Source organism: Coffea arabica, chromosome 3c (assembly GCF_036785885.1).
Source record: "Coffea arabica cultivar ET-39 chromosome 3c, Coffea Arabica ET-39 HiFi, whole genome shotgun sequence".
In the NCBI taxonomy this organism is placed as follows: Eukaryota; Viridiplantae; Streptophyta; class Magnoliopsida; order Gentianales; family Rubiaceae; genus Coffea; species Coffea arabica.
This window is the reverse complement of record NC_092314.1, coordinates 14471167-14494019: the sequence shown is the minus strand read 5'-3', so window position 1 is coordinate 14494019 and position 22853 is coordinate 14471167. Positions and strand designations below refer to the sequence as shown.

The 22853-nt window shown below is 37.4% G+C and overlaps 1 protein-coding gene across 1 annotated transcript; it reads left to right on the top strand.

Annotated features, from left to right (window-relative positions):
- The first annotated feature begins 10292 nt into the window (after positions 1-10292).
- On the top strand, positions 10293-12702 carry LOC113734728 (norfluorocurarine oxidase-like). Its single transcript, XM_027261385.2, has 2 exons — positions 10293-11228; positions 11918-12702. The coding sequence occupies exons 1-2, from the start codon at positions 10293-10295 to the stop codon at positions 12527-12529; spliced, it is 1548 nt and encodes a 515-aa protein (XP_027117186.2). The 3' UTR covers positions 12530-12702.
- Positions 12703-22853: the final 10151 nt, after the last annotated feature.

The window sequence follows — 22853 nt, the reverse complement described above, 5'->3', positions numbered from 1 at the left end:
CTAAACCTCTAAAGAAGAGCGATAGGCGACTAGAATTCCAATGAATAGAGCAAGTAGAGGAACCGTAGGTGGGAACCCAGTCCACCGAAGTCAATAAACAAACCCAGGAAACAAATAAGTCCGCAAATGAGTCAACAAATTGCACAAATGATCAGACCAAAATCACAGACACTGTTCCTCCAAATCAGCAATATAAACCAACATCCAAAATGTCCTCAAAAACTCGATTAAAAACTATTAATGCCAACAAGGAATGCAGTTGCTGAATTAAATCAACCAAACTTTCAACAAGCACAACACTGGCCGAGATTCTTCCCAAAATATCACAGACAATTGTTAAAATTCCAGCCCACCCAGGAACTTCAACAATTGCACCCAAAAGCTCAACAATTGCCCTCAGCAGTCAACAAGTCAGGCAACAGTAGTGCAGTGATTCGGCAATAACGACTCAATATATACCCTCAACTGGCAATCAGGCATCTACCCACAAAAGCAAGTGAAATTATCTCAACGACCGAATGGTTCAAAACACAGAATTCACTTCCACCCAACGAAATAGTTGAAGTCACTAAGATGAACACGTTAGTTAACCGTCACAGAAAATTCTAACAAGCAAACTAGCTCCTAACAGGGCAAATTAAGCAGCACAAGCTCCTGATTCAATAGGCAATATTAGAAATAACTCAACCAGAATCCCAAAAGAAACCTCAACGAACTTAGTAGTTGAAAGCAATGGTCAGAATATTTCTCAGCAATTCAATTAGATGTACCCAAGTGGAGGAAGCAATGTAAATAGCATAGAAACTTCCCAATTTAACAAACAAGTGCAATATTTCAGCTTACCCAAAATTTCAACAAATGGCTCCAGTTGCCCAGTCAAAATCTTAATTCAAAATCAGCAATTTCAATGAAAACGGCTTAGATATTGGACACTACAAACGCAGCCAACCAGATAGAGGTACCAAATCAAGGTCCAGTTACTCCACCAGTACCATAGGTATAGCAAAATAGCACAATAATACGACGGAAAATAGCACAATTGCTAGCACTGGTGCACCGCACGGTTAAGGCAGAAAATCCAATTGCCACTCCAATCTACTGACAAACCCCCAAGTGAATCCAATACATACCAAAAATTGGGGATTTAGTAGCAAATACCTCTCCCAGTGGCCGAATGAAGAAACTGGGGCGGTAGTGGATAAGAAAAAGAGGCGCTGTGTAGGACGCGGGGGAAAGGCGGCGTCCGTGGGCTGGAGCTGCGAGGGAGCGCGACTATGCGTGGGCACGGGCGGCGGCGTGTGACTACAGCAGCGACGGCGTCGGCTTGGGCAAAGCGCGCGACAGTGAAGGAGAGCTGGTGGAGCGTGCGGTTGGAGCTGGGTGGCGTGCGGAGGGATCGTGGCTGAAAGAAGAGCTGCAGGGTGGCCTGCGCGCGGTTGGTGAGCGGCGGCGGCGCACGAGCAGGTCGTCGCTGGCGGAGGCGCGAGATGGGTGCTGCTTCTGGTGCTGCTGGCGGTAGCTCGCGGTGGAGGCGTTGAGCAGCGGCGGCGGCAACGCTCCTCGTGCTCGCGATGGATCGATGGGGAAGAGGAAGCTGGTGAGGGGAGAGCCGTGACTGGGGTGGGTTGAGGGAGGAGGCGGCGGAGAAGAAAGAAGAAAGAAGAAGAAGAAAAAGAAAGAAAGAAAAGAAAGAATAGGGAAGAAAGAAAAAGAAAATAGTATTTGTGTGTTTTTTTTTCTTTTCCATTTTTTTTTCTCTTTTTAGAAATTTTTTTTTTACAGGAAGACTCTCCTCCCCCCTTTTTTTCAAATTACTAAAAAAAAAAATTTTTTTAAAAAATTTTTTATATATATATAACTTTTTTTTATTGACAAAATTTATTTTTGAAATTCAAAAGTAGAGATTAACAGAAAATCAATAATCGTTCTTGCGTTTTTTGAATACTTACCTTTCTCGTGAACATGACGCGGGCACGTCATGAAGGCACGGAATCTGGAGCTATCCATATGACATGACGCGGGCATGTCATGAGGGCAGGAACCCCTTCTAACGATTCTGACCGTGAGCTCTCTAGACATCATGACGCGGGCGCGTCATGACAGAAAGACACCTACAAATCATCAAAAACGAAAATTGAAACCCGAAATCAGTCAAATTCAAGGAAAACATATTTAAACTATCACACGAAATCAAAACAAACAATTAAAAGGAATAATTGGGTTGTCTCCCAATGAGCGTCTTTCTTTAATGTCTTTGGCTAGACATTATCATGTTTTGGTCATGGAGGATAAAATCTTGTAACTCGCTTCAATGCTTTATCTTCAATGTGATCCTGGTAACCCTCATAGATGGAGTAATCTTTGAACACACGAGCTACGGTCTTCCATGGACTAGTTGATGGCGCCAAATAATCAAGCAGTGATCTCAATTCTTCATCCATTCCTTCATCAAGAGCACTCAACGGTTCAAGATATTTGACCATAGCTACTCTTAACTTATTTCTGCCATGAGACTCAAAAACTTCCGGTATAACAAAATCAATCTCATTAACAGAAATCATGGAGTAAGAGTTAAGAAATTGCGAGTTAGGGAATGGAGGTGGTGTCACCACATTTGATGATTCTTCACTGGATTCTTTCACTTGAATGGGTTGCGGTTGGGGTTCCATTTCTTCATTTTCGGCTTCTTTTTCAACTGCATCTGTAGATTTCTCATTTTGACACTCTTGCGTCTCCTCATCACTAGTCAAGCAAATTGCACTCTCATTTTTTTCTAGATCAACAATGGTTTTCGAGGGCAATTCTTCCATTTGAGAAGCCATCGATTTATTCTGGATGTCAATAGACATAGTTGATCTGCCAGATAACTCATTGCATCCTTCATCATCTCATTCCTTATTTGTTTCTCCTGTTGGAATTGGTATGTATTAGTAGCTATTGGTTAAACTATTTCTTCAAGAGACATACTTGACATAGATGACGATTCTTGAGACTCATACTGCTGAAAATTCATTGGCCCCGTTGTATAATTATAATTGGAGTTATCCCACCATCCTTGATCATACCCGTTTGGATTAGGGTTATACCACGTTTGAGACCAGGGTGAAAAATCTCCGTAATTATTGAATGGGACACTCAGATTATCTTGATATTCGGGGCACATACCGGTTGAATGATCCCTGGCATAACAAATTTTACAGGTTGCAGCAGTCATTCTTTCTCTAATAGAGTTTAGTGCCTCTGAATATGCAGACTTAGCAAAAAAAACTAGTCTCATCGCCTTCCCCGGAAGCAAAATTCATTATATCACCAAAATACGGAGTGTTAGAAGTCATAAGCTATAAAAAAAATTAAAAATGAAAACAAGGTGAATTAAAAAAGAAACAAATTAATCTGACACCAGTCCCTGGTAACGGCGCCAAAAATTGACAGGCTGTCGATACCTGTGCAATAATAAAAACCTGCTCAACTAAAATTAATTTCTGTAGATAGTGGTAAGCAGGGTCGAATCCACAGGGACCAGGGGTAATTATTTCTTTCCGAATTCACAGTGACAAGGGGGTGTTTTTATCTCAGGGGTGACAATTTAAACAATTCAACTAAAAATAATAAAAATAAAATAGCCAACTAGAAATTAAATAACAAATTATTAAAATATAATGAGTGATAATTAAGGATCTAGTCAAGAAATAACCTCAGCAATGGTTCACCTAATTGATCATCGATACAAAGCCAATTCCAATTATTTATCAATAAATAGGTTATAACTGCCAAACAAGCGATGACAGTCAACCCCTCCTTACTGTGTCGGTGATTAAGGTACGCCCGTTAATCACTGCCCTAATTGAGAAATAATCCTAGGTACGCCCATAAGATTTAATTCCCCAATTGCCTTACGTATTAGAGGAGCCCTATTCTAACCAAATAACGCACTACCAGGGTTATTTCAGATTAGCCCGCATATTTTCCTAACACAAACCCAATCATGTCAGTTATCACTATTTTGAGACAATTAAACAATTACGAATTTAACGTCCCAATTGACAATAGATTATCAAATTAACTAATTATCCGGATCCAAGACAATCAATTAATTAAACAATCATAAGCACTGCAACCAAGGAATATGCGAATACCAATAAATAGAGAAAAAAATAAAATTAAATCGATCTCACAATTTTTTAGGTGAATCAAAGCATCCGTTGTCCCTTGACTGGGGTGAGGAAATTAGTTCATAGTTGATGAACAAAATCCACAAGAAATTGAAGCAAAAGCTGCGGCCATCAATTCGGAAGTTGGGCGAATTCAATTCGTCTATTCAATGAAGAAAGAAAGCTACAAAAGGTAATTCATAGTTTTCCTTCGGTCTGGACATCCGCAGGAAGCAAACCACTAAAAGACAAAAAAGGAAAAGTCAAAAAGAAAACAAGCCTAAGCTACTGAACGGAAAGTTCCCTTTCAATTTCTATCTAAATCCTATTCTAATGCTCTCTTTGCGCGGCGTCCCCTTGCGGAGAGGACGAAGCCTCTGGAGGAAGAAGAAGCACTAGCCTTGCGTTCCTTTTTCCTCTTTTTATACTGTCTTCCGTGAATTACCAAATAGGACTTGTATCTCCTTGTTCCAAAAGTACCCTGGATGCCTGCTACTTCAACTCTTTCCTGATAACTGTCAAATCGGCACTTATTATGGTATTTTCGTTCTACTCCCTGAAATATATGCAAAATACTAAAAGTGAGTAGAATCTAACAATTAATCCAGATTGGGTCAGGTAATAGGAGAAATTAATAATAAAATAAATGATAAAATCGCAACCTATCAGTTTACAGTTTTTAAAAATTTTGTTACACAAGTAATAAAAGTAAGGGAGGTAAATGATATTTTTAAAACTTTAAGGGTGTCATGATATTAAGAGAAATCTCAGGAGATGTTTATGATATTATCCCATATGTGTTTGGTTTCACAAAATGATGAGGGTTCATTCGGTTAGCTTTACCTCTAGATTATGCTTTATCCGTACTTTTAGGATTAAAAATTAAGTCAAACCAATGAAACCTAATTATATTCTTTACTTATATGCTTTTCTTTCGCATTTTTCCTTTTCCTTTTCATTGACAGCAGTTGGCTCCTCAATTTTTTTTCCCCTTTCTCTTTCTTGCTCTCTTTTTTGTGTAAAAACATATAGCGAAGCTTTTTGTGAATTGGCATAAATAAACTAAAACTAATGAAAAATAATTATTTTAAGGGTGAAATTCAAAGGAATGACTACTAATGTATCACTTTTGTGAGTTTGAATGGGCGATTTAAAACCAACAAATAACTTAGTGGCCAAAACTATACTACTTGAATAGTTTGGTTACTATTTAAGTTTTCTTAATGGTGATAAATTAGATTAAGTTACTTGTGAGAGGCATCGAAAGAAGCCAAAGTGGACTATTTACTTCATCATGAAATTCTTTTTAATAATAATAAATTAGATTGAGTAAATGGTGAGAGACAGTGAAGGAAGCCAAGGTGGAAAAATTAGGTTAATAATAATAAATTCTTTTTATTTATTCCATCATCAATATTGCATCCTTAAAAGTTTGAAGTCATTAATCTTTTTCACACACTATCTATAATAAAAAAATTCATACAATATATATATATATATATATTGCATACTAGATTCAAAATGAAAACTACAATAGATCAACTTTCAAGAACGATTCAAAAGAATCAAGATAAACCGTTGAAAACTTTCAAGAAAATTACAATAAACCAACAATAGTTGAATAATGATTAATTAAAAGTCTACTAACAAAAGTCCTAATGACACCTATGTATAGGCCAAAAACATCTGAAACCGAAAAAGTAAAAAAAAATCAAGAAAATGAGAAGACAGCCAAAAATCACGTTGTTGGCCAAGGCTGGATCCAATGCTAGATCAGAGGCTCTCCAAGTTGAAGCCGGGGTCGGATTGAAGTCAAACAGCTTCAAAATTCCTGCAATTCCAAACGATGTTGGATGATCCTTTTTTTTTTTTTTTGTCAGCAACAATACATTTGTATAATCTATTCTATCATAATCTAACGGGGAGGGGAAGTCTAAGGAGGCTGTGATAGGACCTAGTGGATATACAGACTCAACTAGATTAAGGGAGTGTTATGACACAACTCTTAGATTTTTTTCGCTGTAAGTGAGGTTTGAACCCTCACCTGGATGATCCATTCATTGGACAGTATTTTTATTTTTATTTTTTTGGTGTGCATACGGATTCTTGTTGTCCAAATTTTGTACTTGCAAGACTTTTTGGTTCCTGGATGACGTTTCACAATATAAAGTTCATTTCCACGCCTCTTTACTGCCTTATCCTATTCTTATTAATTTAATTAGGAATTCATCAAAATTGGTTATAATGATTGGTTAGAATGTAATCCAATAAATCTAATACAAAGATAATGCGATAAGAAAGGTCTGATTCATAATGCTTAAAGATTATCTCAAGCCCCTACCAATCAAAGAAAAAAGAGTGATTTTTTTCCCATTTCCATAATGTGTAAAAAATTAGGCAATAAAAATTTCATTCTATAATTAGGATAGAAATTGGAGCAGAAAATTTGAGTGGAAATGAAAAAGATTGAGAAAAAAAAAAGAGGAAAAGGGAAGCAACTTGGGTGAGGAGTCCTTGATTAAGGCCAAATATGAAGAATTAGATTTGAGTTCAAGTCTCTTCCTTCCTTCCTGCTTCTCAAGTTTCACCCTTTTCTATTGAATTTTTTTTTTAAAAAAAAAGCAACTTGAGTTTAAACAGTTGATAATGATGAATTTAGTACTTGACATAGGTTTAGATCCCATTTGAGGTTGCGGTACTTTTGGTTAAAAAAAGCATTTTTATGTGCTAATTAAGGCATTTTATAAATATTATCCCATAAAATTAGAAGTTGAGCTTTTGGTGTTAAAAACAATTTTAGCAAAAATATAAAAAATTGGTGCTTTTAGAGTAACTTTTGTGATTTAAAAAATAAATATTAAATTTAATCATTTTATCCTATATTATGAGCTCAATAAAGAGATAATACTGACGGGTTTTTGATATGTGTACAAGTTTAAATCTAATTTATATCCATTTTGACTGCAAATATATAGGTCAAATTAGTAGTTTAGGGCATATATCGAGTCAATCCCACGAGAAAAATTGGACAATTATCGACATTACTAAAGTTTCTCTATTATTTAGACGATCAATGAATTAAAAGAAATAAAACTATGTTAAACTTATGCAAAAAAATAACAAATGAAAATTTCTTACATTACGGTATTCCTAACTACTCATACAAGGGCTATTTTTGGATTATTGATTCCTAACTATCTTGGCAAGTCATGCTGTAATTTTCTAATACGTGTGAAATCTACTCTCGTAATGAATCAACTATACTTATAACTAATCCATACCTACTATCATGGTTATGAAATTAATTATAAGTTCATTTATTCTACGAAATTACATGAAATGAATCACTAAAGCTACAAAGGTGCAATTCTATTCTCGTGAGTGCACTCCCTAGATTTAGCACTTCTTGAACTAGTGTTAAATCTCAATTTTTATTGAAGAAACAACACCTTTAGATAATCACAATTAATGGTACCAAGTTAATCATGATTTAAAGAGCTAAATAACTTAAAATAATAGCATCAAATAACCAAATAATAAATACTAACAATCATAAAGAGTTCAATCAAACCCAAGGCATAAACTTTAGAAACATATAATAAACATAGAATTCAAACTTGTATATTAACTAAACAATAGAATTAAGTACAAAAGATAAAGAGTTTGGAAAGAAATGTAACTCTTGTCACATAAGCTCATCTACTCCATCTTCGTCTCCTTCTTCATCTTTGCCTAGCTAATGAATAAGAAGGATGGACTATCTAATTAAACAATCCTATACTATTCTAACCTAACACTAAGAAAATATAAGAGCTACATTTTAGTAGTATTTCTTGCACTCTTCAAGCTCTCTTGATTTTTGCAACTCCATGGCTATTTATAAAAGAATTTTGTCAAGAAATGAGGCTTCAAACATCACTTTTATAGCTGCAAAATAGTTGTCACATATCCATCAATAGCTGTGAATTATTGGAGGAGAAAACAAGTTGTGCAAGTGGAAAGCCATAATTTCTGATCAAAATCCGGCCAAGAATCCGTTTAGAAACTGGTCGGACATACGGCCGGATTTCTCCTCTGCTTTGCTTCTCAATTTTTGTTCAGTCTTCAATATTGTTCCAATTTTGCATTAATTTCAACTGAACTTTTCTCAATGATAAAAGTTGAATTAACTCTTTACCAAAACATAAGACTTGTAACCCTATGAGTTAGCTTGCCAATGTATTAAGAATCATCTCATTTGAATTTGTGTAAGCTGAGAAATGATTGAAATACCCTTAACTGCTCAATGCTATGTTTCAGGTTCGACCATAGAAATTGGCAACTGTAATTTGGCTTTTTGACTTGGAAAACCTTTAAATAGGATTTCGATGTCTCATAGAAAATGTAGATCTATCTCTTATCCTCAAAATGGTTCAAGAATCATTTCAATCCGATGTTTGTAACTCAAGATATTGCTGAAATACTAAAATGTGTCAAAACTATCAACTTTCCTTTTTCATCCAAATAAAGTCTATTTCCAACTCCTATAAAAAAAATTATAGATAAAATGCAAGTAAAAAGGGACATAAACCTCATTTAATCACTTAAAAACATTTTAAACTAATTATTGCCAAATGTAATCCATTTTCTTCCTATCATATTGCTAAAGTGACTAAAAATAATATAAAATGTCATTCAAATATAGCTCAAATTAGTTACTTATCAAATACGTTTAAAAAATTTTAAATCATGCATTATTTAATACAATAAGTACTCATTGAACTATATTTCAAATAATATATTTAAAAGCACTTAAAAATTCTAAGGGGAAAAATCTAACAAAATCTAAAAAAAAAAAATCTACAAAGAACATTTGATCATTAAGCAACTAAGGGAAAAAATAAAAAAAAAATGAAAATATACTAAAGGAAGTAGAAGACAATAACAAAAAAGATTCTTATCAAATTTAAATATCTTGGAGAGGCAAGCTATCAATATTGGCTATTTGCTCCTAGCTCCACTTGTTTTGGTCAATTATTCAAGTGTTCAACTATGACGTTCTTCAGTATTGTGGACTTCACGAACACCAATCTGGAAAGAAGAAGTTGCAGGTCCTGAGTAGGCTTTCACAAGAACTTTCAAATGTTTGAGGTACCTAAGAATCTTACAAGTCCCGGTCCGATGTGACAGAACCTTGCAAGTCAAAGAAATACAGCAAACGAAGCGGAAAAAATATTAATAAATATTAATAAGACGCCCATATGTTTTACGAATCAAACCTGATGTAATAAAGGTCAGAGTAAAATAAAGCAAACGATTTGCCCACAATTGAAGAAAAATCTTTCCACTTCATTTTTTGTTCCAAGTACATAGCAAACGATATGGCATAGCTTTTAGTATAATTGTATTTAACTACTAGTGGACAAAGTTGTCGAATGTATTTGACTATTAGTGGACAAATTTGTCGAACAACTATGACCAAAGAAAGAGCTGGACAATAACTGTTGTCATTTCATAGTTATACTTATTAACAAGAAAAATAGGATTCTATCTTTTATATGACAATTAGAATTTTGCCATCAAATTCTAAGTACATTAAAAGGTCAAGAGAAGCAAGATAAAATGGTATGAAAAAGACTATCAAATTCTTAAATAAACCACATGATCTACCCAAAAATTTTCCTATCTACGAAACCTTTCTCACATACAAAGAATTAAGCTCCTCTCCATTAACTGAAAAGGATTTTAATGTATATACAAAAATAAATTGATTAAATTTTACCATTAGATCAAACTTTAAAACTTTTATTGTTATTTTGAACTATTTTCTGCTGTCCAAATATTTTGTTCAAATAGAATAACAAACATGTTCATAGATAAGTTTGATTTTTAATTGCGTTGATCTACTTGTGAAAATAAAACTATTCGCATAAACATATTACTTTCTGAAAATTTATTTGTATGGATATAAATATATAGAAGATTCCAATATCACTGCTCAAAAAGTGAACGACCCTAGGACCTTCGATGTCGTACTCGAACAACGGTGCCTTAATTGATGTATTGACGTAATCATCCCTCTGGTCCTGCTTTACTGAATTTTCTACGGTAAAAGAGCTTGAAAAACTAGTATAAAAAGAGAACACCAGCACAGCCAAATGCATGATCATATATCACATGGCATCGATCAATCTTGATTTTTCATTTTTCTCAATTTTTTCCTTGCTCATATTCCTTCTACCCCTTCTCAAATGGTTCTATGCTGCTTCTAAACCCCATAAAAAGTTACCACCATCTCCACCAAAGCTCCCAATTATTGGCAATCTTCACCAGCTTGGCCAGTTTCCACATCGCTCCCTCCAATCACTGTCAAGAAAATATGGTCCACTCATGCTGCTTGAACTGGGAAGCAAGCCAATGCTGGTTGTCTCTTCCTCTGATGCAGCTTGCCAGATCTTGAAAACCCATGATTTATCCTTTGCAAGCAGGCCTAAATCTGGCATCCCAGATAAACTCTTTTACGGAAGCAAGGACATAGCTTTTGCACCATATGGTGAGTATTGGAGACAACTAAAAAGCATTTCTATGCTTCATCTTTTGAGTAACAAAAGGATTCGGTCTTTTCAACATGTCAGAGAAGAAGAGACGTCACTCATGATCGAGAAGATCAGCCGAATGTGTTCTTCCTCAGCTGTAAACTTAAGTGACATGTTTTTAATTCTCACAAATGATATAATCTGTAGGGTTGCCTTGGGGAGGAAGTATAGCGAGGAAGAAAATGGGCGGAAAAGTATGGAGAATTTGAAGGTGTTTGGTGAGTTACTGGGTATTTTTGATGTAGGAAACTATATTCCTTCGCTTGCATGGGTTAATCGCTTCAATGGTTTGGATTCTAAAGTGAAGAAAACAGTTAAACAGATTGACGGATTTCTTGAGGGTGTGATAGAAGAGCACATGAATAAGAGGAAAGGAAAGGCTGAAAGTCACTCTACTAGTGAGGCAAGATGCCAAGACTTTGTAGATATCTTGATTGAGATTAATGAGGAAAAGACTATGGGCTTTGCTCTTGAACGAGATGCTATGAAAGCTATCATCCTGGTAAATTTCTCTCTCCATCTCTTTGTATTGGTAGTAAATCTTTGGGATTGAGGCAAGTATGGTAGATTTTGGTGTAGTTGCATACGGTCGTTTTATTCTTACTTATTAAATTTGGTATACACTTATATCTCACTAAATTGGCATACGCAAGTGATCTTTATATAAGTTATATTAGTATAAATCAAATTACGTAAGAAATCAATAGTTGTACAACATATAAATCACAATCGAACTTGTGTCAAATTCTAAATCTTTTACCTGTTTTAACCACTCAAACATATAAATATTTAAGTGTGTTGAGTTAAGCCTTATGAAGCCCGGATTGATGAAGACAAATTGATACCCCTTGTCATAAGACTCATAACCTTCAAGAGTTTTAAAGGTTGTGAATGGAGTAATAATTGGGTTTTGTTAATCGAAGGTTTGACAAATCTAAACTCAATCCATTTAAATATTCATATATACGTTAGAATTATAAAAGCTCACAAACCTTAGGCTCTTTATTGGTCTATGAGCCAGCCCAAGCTAGCTTACATTTATTGATTTTTAAAATCATTTCATTGATAAAGTTTGATTACTGCATGGTTTTGAATAAAGTTGGATTGGTACATAATAGAAATAAAGGCTTATTGCCATTGTATAAACGAAACATGTTCTAATGCAACACTTTCTTTGATTCCATTATTTAGGATGTCTTTGGTGCTGGATCTGATACAACACATTCAGTTATGGATTGGGGAATGTCAGAACTTCTAAAGAACCCCAAAGTCTTGCATAAATTGCAGGCTGAGGTAAGAGATGTGACTCAAGGAAAACCAGAAATAACTCGAGCTGATATGGAGAAAATGCAGTACTTAAAAGCAGTGATTAAAGAAACTATGCGACTTCATACTCCAGTTCCATTACTGGGTCCTAAAGAATCGAATCAAGACGTCAAAGTAATGGGGTATGACGTACCAAAGAACACGCAGGTACTTGTGAATGCTTGGGCAATTGCAAGAGATCCGTTGTTGTGGGAGAACCCGGAGGAATTTCGACCTGAGAGGTTTTTGAGTTCGAGTGTAGATTTTCATGGTTTGAACTTTGAGTTAATTCCGTTTGGTGCTGGACGAAGAGTTTGCCCGGGTATCAACTTCGCCATGTCAGTAACTGAACTTGCATTGGCAAAACTGGTCAACACATTTAACTTTACATCACCTGATGGAATCAATCCAAACGAGTTGGACATGACCGAATCATTTGGTATCACAGTCCACAGAAAATTTCCTCTGCATGTCATTGCCACACCATATTCTTTCTAATATCTTTGTTTATGATGTAACTATAGTGATGGGTTATTGTATACTATGCCCTGAGGATACCGAATAAGGGGTGGGTTAAGATGTAACTATAGTTAATAATGATAGTTAAGTTATCTACAATTTACTGATAATGTTGGAATTTCGTAGTGGCTTAGTCCCTCTTTTTGGTGTGATTATCATGGGTTCAGCCACATATTTACCGTTCTTATATAGTGATATAAATTTACCATTCTTATAGTAACGCATTGATCCAAGTTACCATTGGCGTGTTATGGTATCGAATAGTAGCCAGGCAACAGAATAGCTCCCAGTGGACAGATATAATGAATTTAGCACAAACAAGATGAATAACAGGAAGTATCAATAATTGAACTAATGAATGATCAATGAACTGATATTGATATTTGATTAAACAAGAAATTACAGATTTGGCGGGATGAAGAAAAGAAATGATAGAATGAAGGAAAATCAGAAGAGAAAGGTTCAGGGAATGATCCCTTACAAATTGCTAACAATAATCCTCCCTTTTCCTCTACTATTCCTGTCTACATATAGAGCTAGCTAATAACAAACTCCTTCCGCGTCCACCCATCCAGTTTGGCCATGTGAATAGCTAACTGAATCTGTTTGCAGAGCCACTTGCTGTTGAGCTCACGCTGCTTGAGCTTGTTTCCAGCAAAGGCGTGTTTCTAACCTTACGCCTTTGTTTTCTGCTTCTTCCTCCTGCTTCACGCTTTCCTCTCCTAATGCACGCCTTCCTCCTTCTTAGTGGACGTGATATCAGTTTTCACGCTTCCGGCTTCCCTTCTGTTATCTTCACTAAGGCGCGATACTAAGTTCACGCCTTCAGCCTTATTTCTGCTCCATGACAATTGCTTCCCCTTCAATCAATCTTGTCCTCAAGATTGAAATCCAGGGAATTCCTGTTCAATTCGTTCAGCATCCTCCCAAGTAGCTTCAGCTGGTTGAGTACCCCACCAATGGATGAGCCATTGCACAGTTGCAGCATTTTTCCTTTTAACAATTCTTCGGTCTAACACTGCTACTGGCTCCACTCTGAGATGCCCCTGTTCGTCTACATTTGGCAGTTGGAGTACAGGGGTGGTATGGTCCCCCACCTTCTTTTTTAGTAAGGATACATGAAATACTGGATGTATCTTGGCTCCTTCAGGCAACTTAAGTTTATAGGCAACCTTTCCTATCTTCTGCAATACTTGATAAGGCCCAAAGTATTTGGCAGACAGCTTGGTGTTGCCCCTTAGTTCCACAGTAGTTTGCCTATGAGGTTGTAATCTGAGGTACACCCAGTCTCCTGCATTGAAGGTCCTTTCACTCCTCTTTTGGTCAGCATATAGCTTCATTCTGTTTTGTGCTTCTTGTAAGTTGCTTTTAAGTAGTTCATCCAGTCGTTGTCTGTTCTTCAGATGGTCTTCTACAGTAGCCACCTTGGCTTGAGTGTAAGGCCCCAGAGCTAGCTGGGGAGGGGGTATTCCATATAGGGCTTCAAACGGGCTCATTTGAATGGCAGTGTGATAGGTGGTGTTGTACCACCATTCTGCAAGAGAAAGCCAAGCATTCCATCTTTTAGGTTCCAGATGAGTCATGCACCTCAAGTACATTTCTAGTACTTGATTCACCCTCTCAGTTTGGCCGTCTGTTTGGGGGTGCTCAATTCCAGTTTAGTTCCCAGCAGGGAGAACATCTCAGTCCAGAATTGGCTAGTGAATACCCTGTCTCTATCAGAGAGCATACTGAGAGGTATTCCATGCAGTTTGCAGACATGGTCTAAGAATATCCTGGCCACTGTTGGGGCATCAAAGGGATGAGACAAACTAATAAAGTGAGCTGACTTGGTGAACCTGTCCACAATTACCATGATGGTATCCTTCCCTTCAGATAAAGGTAGCCCCTCAATGAAGTCCATAGTGACATGGCTCCAAGAATATTTGGGAATAGGGAGTGGCTGCAGGAGTCCTGGATAGGCAGTGTGTTCATCCTTGCACTTCCTGCAGGTATCACATTGTAACACAATATTCCTGATGTCCCTATACATACCTGTCCAGTAAAAAAGTTGTTTAGCTCTGAAATAGCTGGCCTGCACTCCTGAATGTCCTCCTAGCTGCGACTCATGTAATGTAGCAATAATTTTCTTCCTTATTTCCCCTGCTGAGCCAACCACTATCCTGCCTTTGTATCTGAGTATTCCATCCTGGTAAGAATGTTCTGGTGGATTTCCAGGTGTGAGTACTATCTGCCTGATCATGTTCTGCACCTCCTCATCCCCTTGGTAGCTCCCTATTACTTCCTTCATCCACTCGGGTAGGACACAGGTTAGTTCAGTGCAATCTCCTTCCTGTCCACCTGCCCTTCTGGATAAAGCATCTGCTGCTATATTTTCCTTTCCTTTCCTGTACTGAATCTCATAGCTGAGTCCCAGCAATTTGGTGAGCCATTTCTGTTGAAGTGAGGTAGTGATTCTTTGATCCAAGAGATACTTAAGGCTCTGATGGTCAGTTCTTATGATGAAGTGGTTCCCCTCCAGGTAGTGTCTCCATTTAGTAACTGCAGTCACTAAGGCTAACAATTCTTTCTCATAAATAGACATTCCCAGGTTCCTTGGTGCCAGGCTTTGACTTAGGAATGCTATTGGCCTCCTGTCCTGCATAAGTACTGCTCCAATTCCTCCATAGCATTCATCTGTTTCTATCACAAATTGCTTAGTGAAATCTGGCAGAGCTAGTACAGGAGTGCTGCACATTGCCAGTTTGAGTTTCTGAAAAGCCTCATCTGCTGCTTCATTCCAGTGGAACCCATCCTTCTTTAGTAATATGGTGAGAGGTTTTGCAGTAGCCCCGTACCCTTTTACAAATCTTCTGTAATATCCTGTCAGTCCAAGGAATCCTTTGAGCTCCTTGACAGAAGTTGGTGTGGTCCAGTTCATCATTCCATCCACCTTCTTGGGATTTGCCCTTACTCCTTGTCCTGAGATAATGTGGCCAAGGTACTCCACCTCTGTTTGTACGAAAGAGCATTTACTTTTCTTGGCATACAGTTGGTGTTCCTGCAATAGATTCAATACTTCTGCTACCTGCTGCAGGTGTATTTCCAGGGAGGGGCTGTAGATTAGTATGTCATCAAAGAAGACCAAGACATACCTTCTCAGTTGATCCCTGAAAATGTGGTTCATAAGGCTCTGGAATGTTGCTGGAGCATTTGTTAGCCCAAAGGGCATAACCTTGAATTCATAGAGGCCTTGGTGAGTTCTAAAAGCTGTTTTGTGTATGTCCTCCACCTTGACCCTGATCTGATGATAACCAGCCCTCAAGTCAATTTTGGTGAAGTATTTTGAGCCATGCAGTTCATCCAGAAGCTCATCTATTAGGGGCATAGGAAATTTGTCCTTCATGGTGAGTTCATTCAGTTGTCTATAATCTACACAGAACCTCCAGCTACCATCTTTTTTCTTGACTAGTAACACTGGGGATGCAAAATGACTATTACTGGGTTGGATGATTCCCATTTGTAACATTTCTTTCACCAACCTCTCTATTTCTGTTTTTTTGTACATATGGGCACCTGTATGGCCTGACCTGGAATGGGGTAGCTCCTTGCTTCAGTGGAATGCTGTGGTCGTGGCTCCTTCTAGGGGGCATGCCTTGAGGTTCAGCAAACACTCCCTTAAACTGGTCCAGCAAACTCCTCATTTCTGCTGGTATTGCTTCAGTGTCCTCCTCCCCTTCCTCTATCACACACAGCTGGGCAGATATTCCATATGTCTGTTTTTTCCTCCATTTTGCTAATTTACTCCCCTTGATGGCCTTGAGCTTGAGTTTGCTGACTTCCCCCTTCAACTCCACTGGTTGCCCTCCTTGTAGGAACCTCATGGAGAGCTGCCTGAAATCAAATTCAATAGGGCTATACCTAGCTAGCCAATCTACCCCCAGAACCATATGACAGCTTCCCAGTTTCAAGGTATTGAATTGGTGTGTGAATTGATTACCCTGCATTTCCCACTGTATAGCTCCCTGCAATTGCCTGGACTCTAATTGTTCACCATTGGCAACCCTGACTGTTAATGGATTTCCAATAGTTGGTAGTTGTATGGTTTCTGCCAATCTTTCATCAATAAAACAGTGAGTACTCCCACTATCTACCAGAATTAAGATCTCCACTCCTGCTATCCTCCCTTTAAGTTTAAGTGTCTTATGTTCAGTCCCTCTTGCCAATGCATGAATGGACACTTCTATGTTCTCATTACTCAATTCCCCTTCTGGACAGTCACAGAACTCCTCTGTGTCTTTCCCTGATTCTTCTAAGGGTTCCCCTACCCCAAAAGGTTCATCTATCAATATGTAATTCAGGTGAGCTTGTTTACAGACATGTCCCAGGGTATATGGTTCAGCACACTTGAAGCATAACCCCTTTTCTCTCCTGTAGCTCAGCTCAGAAGGACTAATCCTTTTGAACTAGTCCACTGTACGGTTTATAGGTCCAGCATTTCTATTGGAAAAAGGTTCTGGTCTTTTAGGTTGGAAGTTAGGCCACTTTTCTTTAGCAGGTGGAGGGAAATTTTGTTTGTTATTTGGTGGGACACTGGGTGGGGTGGAATATTTTTGCATCATTTTTCCTTGGCTTTTTCTAAGGGCTTCCAAGTTCTTCTCCTGCAGTCTAGCAGTTTCAATGGTGTCTGCTAAAGTAAGGGGTCTGGTCATCCTAACCATGTTTACTATCTCTTCTTTTAAGCCACTAAGAAAACATGATTTGTAATAAGAATCAGGTTGGCCAGGGAGAGTTACCATTACTATGGATTTCAGCTGCTCGAACCTCTCCAGATACTCAGATACACTCCCAGTTTGCATCAGTTTGTTGAATTCCTCTATGGCCTCCTCTGGATCTCCTTCTCCAAACCTTTCACACACTGCCATGGTTAGCTCCTTCCAGGGTACCATTCCCCTCTCATGATACATGCCATGGAACCAGATATCTGCCTTCTACTTGAAATGGAGCTGAGCAATATCTGATTTCATTCCTTCCTCCACTCCATGGATCTGGAAATACTTGTTTGCCCTCCTAACCCATTCTCTGGGATTACCCCCATCAAATGTAGGAAAATCCATCTTGGGCAACCTGATCCCCCCTTTACCTCCCAACCTCTCAGCTGTATCTGTGGTAATTTCTATCCGTGTCTTCCTCTCAGAACTACTACCTCCTACTTCCTTCCCTTTGTCATTTAACTTGGCCATGATCTGAGCCATCATGTTCATCATCCCCTCATATTTTTGGTCTAAGCTTCTGATGGCTTTATCTGTGTTTTCCTGTCTATGCTCCATTGCCCTCATAGACTGTTCTACCCCATCATTCCTATTGGCAAAAGTCCTAACCACACTCCCCAACTCAGTGAGCTCTTTCCTCAGAGCCTCCTCCTGAGTCTTAGTCATCTCCCAATGGCTCGTAGCTAGCTCTGGTACCACTGTTATGGTATCGAACAGTAGCCAGGCAACAGAATAGCTCCCAGTGGACAGATATAATGAATTTAGCACAAACAAGATGAATAACAGGAAGTATCAATAATTGAACTAATGAATGATCAATGAACTGATATTGATATTTGATTAAACAAGAAATTACAGATTTGGCGGGATGAAGAAAAGAAATGATAGAATGAAGGAAAATCAGAAGAGAAAGGTTTAGGGAATGATCCCTTACAAATTGCTAACAATAATCCTCCATTTTCCTCTACTATTCCTGTCTACATATAGAGCTAGCTAATAACAAACTCCTTCAGCGTCCACCCATCCAGCTTGGCCATGTGAATAGCTAACTGAATCTGTTTGCAGAGCCACTTGCTGTTGAGCTCACGCTGCTTGAGCTTGTTTCCAGCAAAGGCGTGTTTCTAACCTTACGCCTTTGTTTTCTGCTTCTTCCTCCTGCTTCACGCTTTCCTCTCCTAATGCACGCCTTCCTCCTTCTTAGTGGACGTGATATCAGTTTTCACGCTTCCAGCTTCCCTTCTGTTATCTTCACTAAGGCGCGATACTAAGTTCACGCCTTCAGCCTTATTTCTGCTCCATGACATGGCGTCGGCCTAGTGATTACGGGATGGCTCTTTGAATTCTCTTCACTATTAGATTTAAGACTTAAATTTTGTGCGTAACAATTGAGATTGAAAGGGCACGGGAAGGAGTAAGAAGGTATTTAAAAAAAATGTTAATCCAAGTTCAAGCCGCTGCTGGTTCTATTGCGACATCATTAGATGGAGCCAAGAACGTTGCGATGGTTGTTCAAGTTTTTGTGTTTGTTACCACTCGATGTTTAGGACTTATGAACAAATCATTACTGATTACCCATACCATTTACGAAAAAGATGGATACCTAGCTGGGGGATATACATTATTATTGGCAAGAATTACAGTTCAATGAGCTTCAGGATAATACGTACATTTAATAGGAGACCACAAATGACGATTAATGCATCAGGCAAAGGTTCAACACCAACCCACTGTTTTCTTCCTTGAAGAACTGAAGTCCAGGTCTTGTGTCTTGATGAAGCATAGTTATGAGATTAAGATCATAGTGTTCTGGCATTCCCAGTCTAAGAACACCTGAACTTTGGTTAGCTCACCTTCAATGTAGCCTATGAGTCCCAATCCTTCACAAATCAGATCCAAAATCCTCAAGAGAAACTTCCGTGCTTCAAAAAAGGTTGTATGAATTGTGGTGCTAATCATTGTAAGGGAATTGTTGACTTCATTCTTATTTAAATAAGTTGGGTCATACGTAGAGGCTTTTACCGATATCTGGTAGGCTTTTCGGGCAAAGATTGAATGTAATCCTCCACAGGATGGCAACTGTGTGTGATGTTATCACTCCAGTAGTGAAAATCTTCTTTGTGATAATTTACAGTGCTTGAGAAGATTCTGCAAATTTGGCTGATGCCGCTGTCGTTGGAGTAGAAGCCTGGCAGCCTAAAGAATTCCTGGATAACATTCATTGTCTCCTCCATTAAGCCTTCAAAAGCTCTATGAATAATGGCCTGAACTAACAGCATTTACTTATGAGTAACAAGATTGATAATGTGTTCCAAATGATGGTCTTAGACAATCATCATCAAGGATTATGTTTAGTTTTTCAGTTCAAACATTATCAGTACTATGAACCTGAAAGAATCCAAATTCTTGGCTTGATTTCATGATAGGTTGCAATTTTATCATTTATTTTATTATTAATTTTCCTTATTACTTGACCCAATGTGAATTAATTGATGAATTCTACTCACTTTTAGTATTTGGCATATATTTCAGGGAGTAGAACGAAAATACCATAATAAGTGCCAATTTGACAGTTATCAGGAAAGAATTTAAGAAGCAGGCATCCAAGATATTTTTGGAATAAGGAGACACAAGTCTTTTTTGATAATTTGCGAAAGATAGAATAAAAAGAGGAAAGGAACGAAGGGTTGGAGGGCTGCTTCCTCTTCCTCCGGAGTCCTCTCCGCAAGGGGGTCCGCCGCACAGAGCAGCCGCAAGGAGGTGGCAGACTTAGATAGAAAAAAGAGAGGACTGCAGATGGCTTTTACCTTTTTCCTTCATCTTTGACTTTTCTTCTTTAGCTTGTAGTAGTGGAAAGCTTCTTACGAAAGTCTGGCAGCATTTAGAAATTCTTAGCTTTGACTTTTTCTTCATGTTGAACACTTAGTATTTCCTTTGCTCCCTTCGCATGTCATACGAAGTGAAACAGAGGATTGCTTCGTGTAACTTTGCTATCTCTTGATTGGAACGGATTAAATTCTCAAAAAATCAATGACAATGGCCGCGGCTCCCTCTCCAATTTTACGTCAGTTTTTCATATCAAGTATGAACTAATTTTCCCACTCTAGTCAAGGGAAAACAGAGGTTTTGATTCGTCTAAAATTGTGAGATCGATTTAATTTTACCTTTTTCTTTTGTTTATTGGTATTCGTATATTCCCTGATTACAGTGCTTATGATTGTTTAATTAATTGATTGTTTTGGATCCGGATAATTAGTTAATTTAATAATCTATTGTCAATTGAGGTATTAAATTCGTAATTGTTTAATTATCTCAAAATAGTGACAACTGGCATGATTAGATATGTGTCAGGGGAATATGCGGGTTAATCTAAAATAACCCTGGTAGTGCGTTATTTGGTTAGAATAGGGCTCCTCTAATACGTAAGGCAATTAGGGAATTAAATCTTATGGGCGTACCTAGTATTATTTCTCAATTAGGGCAGTGATTAACGGGCGTACCTTAATCATCGACACAGTAAGGAGGGGTTAACTGTCATCGCTTGTTTGGCAGTTATAACCTATTTATTGGTAAATAATTGGAATTGGCTTAGTATCGATGATCAATTAGGTGAACCATTGCTGAAGTTATTCCTTGGCTAGATCCTTAATTATCACTCATTAGATTTTAGTAATTTGTTATTTAATTTCTAGTTGGCTATTTTATTTTTATTATTTTTAGTTGAATTGTTTAAATTGTCACCCCTGAGATAAAAACACCCCCTTGTCACTGTGAATTTGGAAAGAAACAATTACCCCCAGTTCCTGTGGATTCGACCCTGCTTACCACTATCTATAGAAATTAACTTTAGTTGAACAGGTTTTTATTATTGCACAGGCTGACAACCTGTCATTTCATAATCAGCTCAATGACTTCAGTTTGTTCAAGCCTCCAGCTTCCTCAAGGTCAATGGTTGGAATGTTGACGGGCAAAATTGTTATTCAATTATAATTATTGTTTCCTTGATTTTAGCTAAATATTGTATTAATTAATTGATTCTACTTATATTTGATATTTGGTGCTAATTGAGGGGAGGTGGAACAAAAAGTGACAAAAGAGGTGATTTTTCAATAATTACTTTCAAGTCTAGAAGACTCAGGAATTTATCGCGCACGGAGATTTCCTAGTTTGAGTTAAATATGGACATCTTTGGTGGAATTTGGAAGACTTTAATTATCTTTGTTAGTTGTAGAGTTGAATTAGGAAACATGAGTTATTATTGTTTTTATTTCCTTTTTTTTCTAATTAGGCAATAGGCCTTTATTATGAGTAGTAGACGCGAAGTAGGAAACAAAGAATAAGGGAAGCCGGATTCCCGTTTGATTAGTACTTCATAGGGTAGAAACCATAAAAAGAGGGTCGTGACTCTTTTGCTAGAAAGAAGAAGAACAGCCGCTTGGCCTTTCTGTTCGTCTTTTCTTGAGTTTTCTTCTTTTGCCGAACGTTCACGCAATTTTCTTCAATGGAATTACTTGGGTTGTTCTCAATAGAGAGTAGCTGAATTTTTTTTTCTAGTCGAAGGTCAATTTGGAGACTCGATTCCAAACATCTGTGAGATCGAGTTATTTTATTTATTTCTTTTATTCATTGGTATTCGTACGTTTTTTGGTTTAACTTCTTATGATTGTTGTATTATTTCAATGTTAAGAGTCTGACATTCGAATTAACCTAACAATCTACTATTAGATTAACGGGTGGAATCCGTAATTATTTGATTGGTTAATGCCAGTGGCGATTAGCATGATTAGTCCCGTGTTAGGAAAACGTATGATCTAACTTAAATAAACCCTCATAGCGTATTCATTGGTTAGGATTGGATTTTTCTAATTCTTAATGCAATCGAGAAATTAAATCCTACGGTCGTACCTAGGATTGTTTCTTGATTAGAGAAAGAATCAACGGTTGTATCTTGCCTGTCGACAAAGTAAGGAAAAGTTGGCTGTCAGAACTTGTTGATAGCTATAACCAATTTATTAATGAGTAATTGAATTATCTTTGCACCAATGATCAGTTGAATGGATCGTGTCTGAAAAGTTACACTTTTAACTAGAATCATATCTACTGTTGATTAACTCCTATTTATTTCCGTTAGTTGTTTTATTAGTTGGTTAATTAAGTTGTTTTTATATTTTCTAAAATTCCCCCTATTCAGGACTCTAGAAGAAACGAATTATCTCCAATCCTTGTGGATTTGACCCTACTCACCGTTATATATAAAAGTTTATATTTATCTTGAGTAGGTAATTATTATTACACAGACTCAACACCTGTCAATTTTTGGCGCCATTGTTGGGGTCTGATACATAATTAATTTGTTTCTTTTGGAGTTCATCTTATTTTTATTTTTATTTTTTCTCTTATTATTATTTTTTTTACTAGTTTATGACTGCTAACATTCAATATTTTTGTGATAGATTGGATTTTATTCCTAGGAGGAGTAATGAGACTCGTGTATTTTCTAATGATCAATATTTAGATACACTAACCTTTTTTGGAGAAAGATTGGCTATTGCAAC